This window comes from Gymnoscopelus braueri, assembly GCF_963280865.1.
Source record: "Gymnoscopelus braueri genome assembly, chromosome: 16".
NCBI lineage: Eukaryota > Metazoa > Chordata > Actinopteri > Myctophiformes > Myctophidae > Gymnoscopelus > Gymnoscopelus braueri.
Window position 1 is genome coordinate 41,710,931 of NC_137616.1, and position 2,190 is coordinate 41,713,120.

The following is a 2,190-nucleotide window of genomic DNA, read 5'->3' on the forward strand; positions in this document are numbered from 1 at the left end:
TGACCCATTTCACTGAACCAGCTTCTCCTCTCCTTTCCAGCCGTTTTGCCGTAAGTCACAAGACAATGTGAAGAAAAGGGGGAAAAAAGTCAAAACATAAATTGGCCTCAGTCATTTAAGCCTCTTATGTTACATAATTGATGTTATTTGTATGTCATATATTGTTATAAACCTTCTTGGGTGAAATGATAAAGGAATATTATATAGTTTGTGTTTGGTTCCGTTTTCTGAAAAGCTTGAAAGAATAGCCATAATTTTAGCAAGGTGACTTCAAAGGGATATTTCACTTTCAAACATGTTTGGGGTCATTTTAACGTCTACTCTGGCTTTTTCCATTTATTTTGTATAATTCTTTGGGGAAATGAAATAAACTAATTAATAAATAAATAAAGTAATTGAAAAAACACGGCCCCCTCACGCATTAGAAGGACAAGTCACCAGAACCAAGGACGGGTGTTTTCAAAGAGTCTAACATTCATTAGAAGGACAATATCAGTCACCAGAAGCAGAGACGTGTTTTCAATGAATCTATCGTGGTTAAAATGGGTTGTTATAGAAAGGGTGTGTGTCTTATAAAATGAACATCAAATATCTAAATACTGAATCAAGCAACTTAAAAACTGTCTGAGGTGAAACACTAAAGCCTGAGTAGACGTTAAAATGAGCCCAAACATGTTTGAAAGGCAAATATCCCTTTAATATGGTGTTGGTATCGTGTGTGTGGCCTACTATGCATGACGTGGCCCTGTGGATTGTGTTGCAATTGCTAATAGTTGCTAATAGTATAGTTATTGTGGTCAATGACAGACAGGCGGACAGGCAGACAGTATACCTGGTGTGTACACAACTTTGTGTACACAACTTTGAGTTATTTCAGTTTGTTTGTCTCCTTTGTGGATCTTGTCTTGTCTTCTGACAGGTGTTGAGCCATTAGGCTCCACACCCTGCAGAGGGAGGAGGAGCTCCCCCCGCTGGTAGGAGGGTATATAACACCCTCACACACACCTGTTGATCACTCTGCACTAATCACTCTGCACCTGCTGATCACTCTGCACCTGGCCCAAGGTAAGATTTACTCCGCTTTCCTCCACTCTAAATCTGTTGTTCTCACACTTAAAGATTTTTTGAGGTTGATTGTTTGGGTAACAGTGAACTAATAGTACCCCATTAACCAGTTTTAAATCTATTTGAACCTAACAATAAATACAACTTTTCTACTGTGAGCTTAAACGGTGTGCGGACTTAACCCATTGAACCGGGAAAGCATCTGTGTCATTCTAGATTTTAGCGTTGGCTATAAAGAAAAAAGCAGATATACAAGCTCATTGTATTTAATCTCTGGCACTTGTTCGATTTATGTCATTGTTACTGTTTCATTGCCTTGTTGGTCTGTTTGTGACATAATTCATTATTGTTGTTTTTATCTGTATAAGCACTTTGTAACACTGTTAAGACAAGTGCTATACAAATTATTATATATTATTATAATCTCTTATCTCTTATATCTTATCTATATTCAGGTTTATAATCATCATGACTTCACTTCTTGTCTTCATACTCCTGTCTCTGACTGGAACCATCTATGCACTGCCTGTGGTACGAACACACTCTCACTAACACACACACAAACACACACACACACACACTCACATGCGCACGCGCACGTTCTCGCGCACACGCACAGACACATACACACGTGTGCAGCATCAGCACTTTCATCAGTGTTGTGTAAATTAATGATGTTTGTTTGTGTGTTTGTTTGTTTGTTTGTTTACACATGATCTTTTCTATTAAAGGTAGGGTAAGTGATATTTTTTGGTTAAAACAAAAAGTATTTTGTTAAAAGGTTAAAGCACTATATTGTGATAGTAATCATTGCTATAGAGTGTTTGTTCAGTAACAGGAGTCTCCCCGTCTAACCGAAAATAAATTTTCCGGTAGGTGTCAAAATCTCTGCCAATCAGGAGAGAGTACCCATTTTTAAGCTGCATTTTTATAGTGTTCCAGTTCCAATTTTGCCTGCTCATTTCTTAGTGTCATCACTTCCAATTTCACTTGTTTAATCTATATCCTGATTGAGTTCTCTATCCTGATTGGATACAATTGGAAATGAAACTGAAACTGAAACAAAAATGCATTTTCTGTTTTATAAAGAGCTGGAGAGACAAGGAGACTCCTTTTACTGAACAA

General features: G+C 37.4%; 1 protein-coding gene across 1 annotated transcript in view; it reads left to right on the plus strand.

The window, feature by feature from the left end:
* Positions 1-973: 973 nt before the first annotated feature.
* The window catches only part of LOC308103563 (hatching enzyme 1.2-like), an 11,645-nt gene continuing 10,428 nt past the window's right edge, over positions 974-2,190 (plus strand). Inside the window, exons 1-2 of the mRNA XM_080453603.1 lie at positions 974-1,065; positions 1,521-1,596. Coding sequence (XP_080309729.1) covers positions 1,534-1,596 — 63 coding nt within the window. The 5' untranslated portion in view covers positions 974-1,065; positions 1,521-1,533. The remainder of the gene's footprint in view (positions 1,066-1,520; positions 1,597-2,190) is intronic.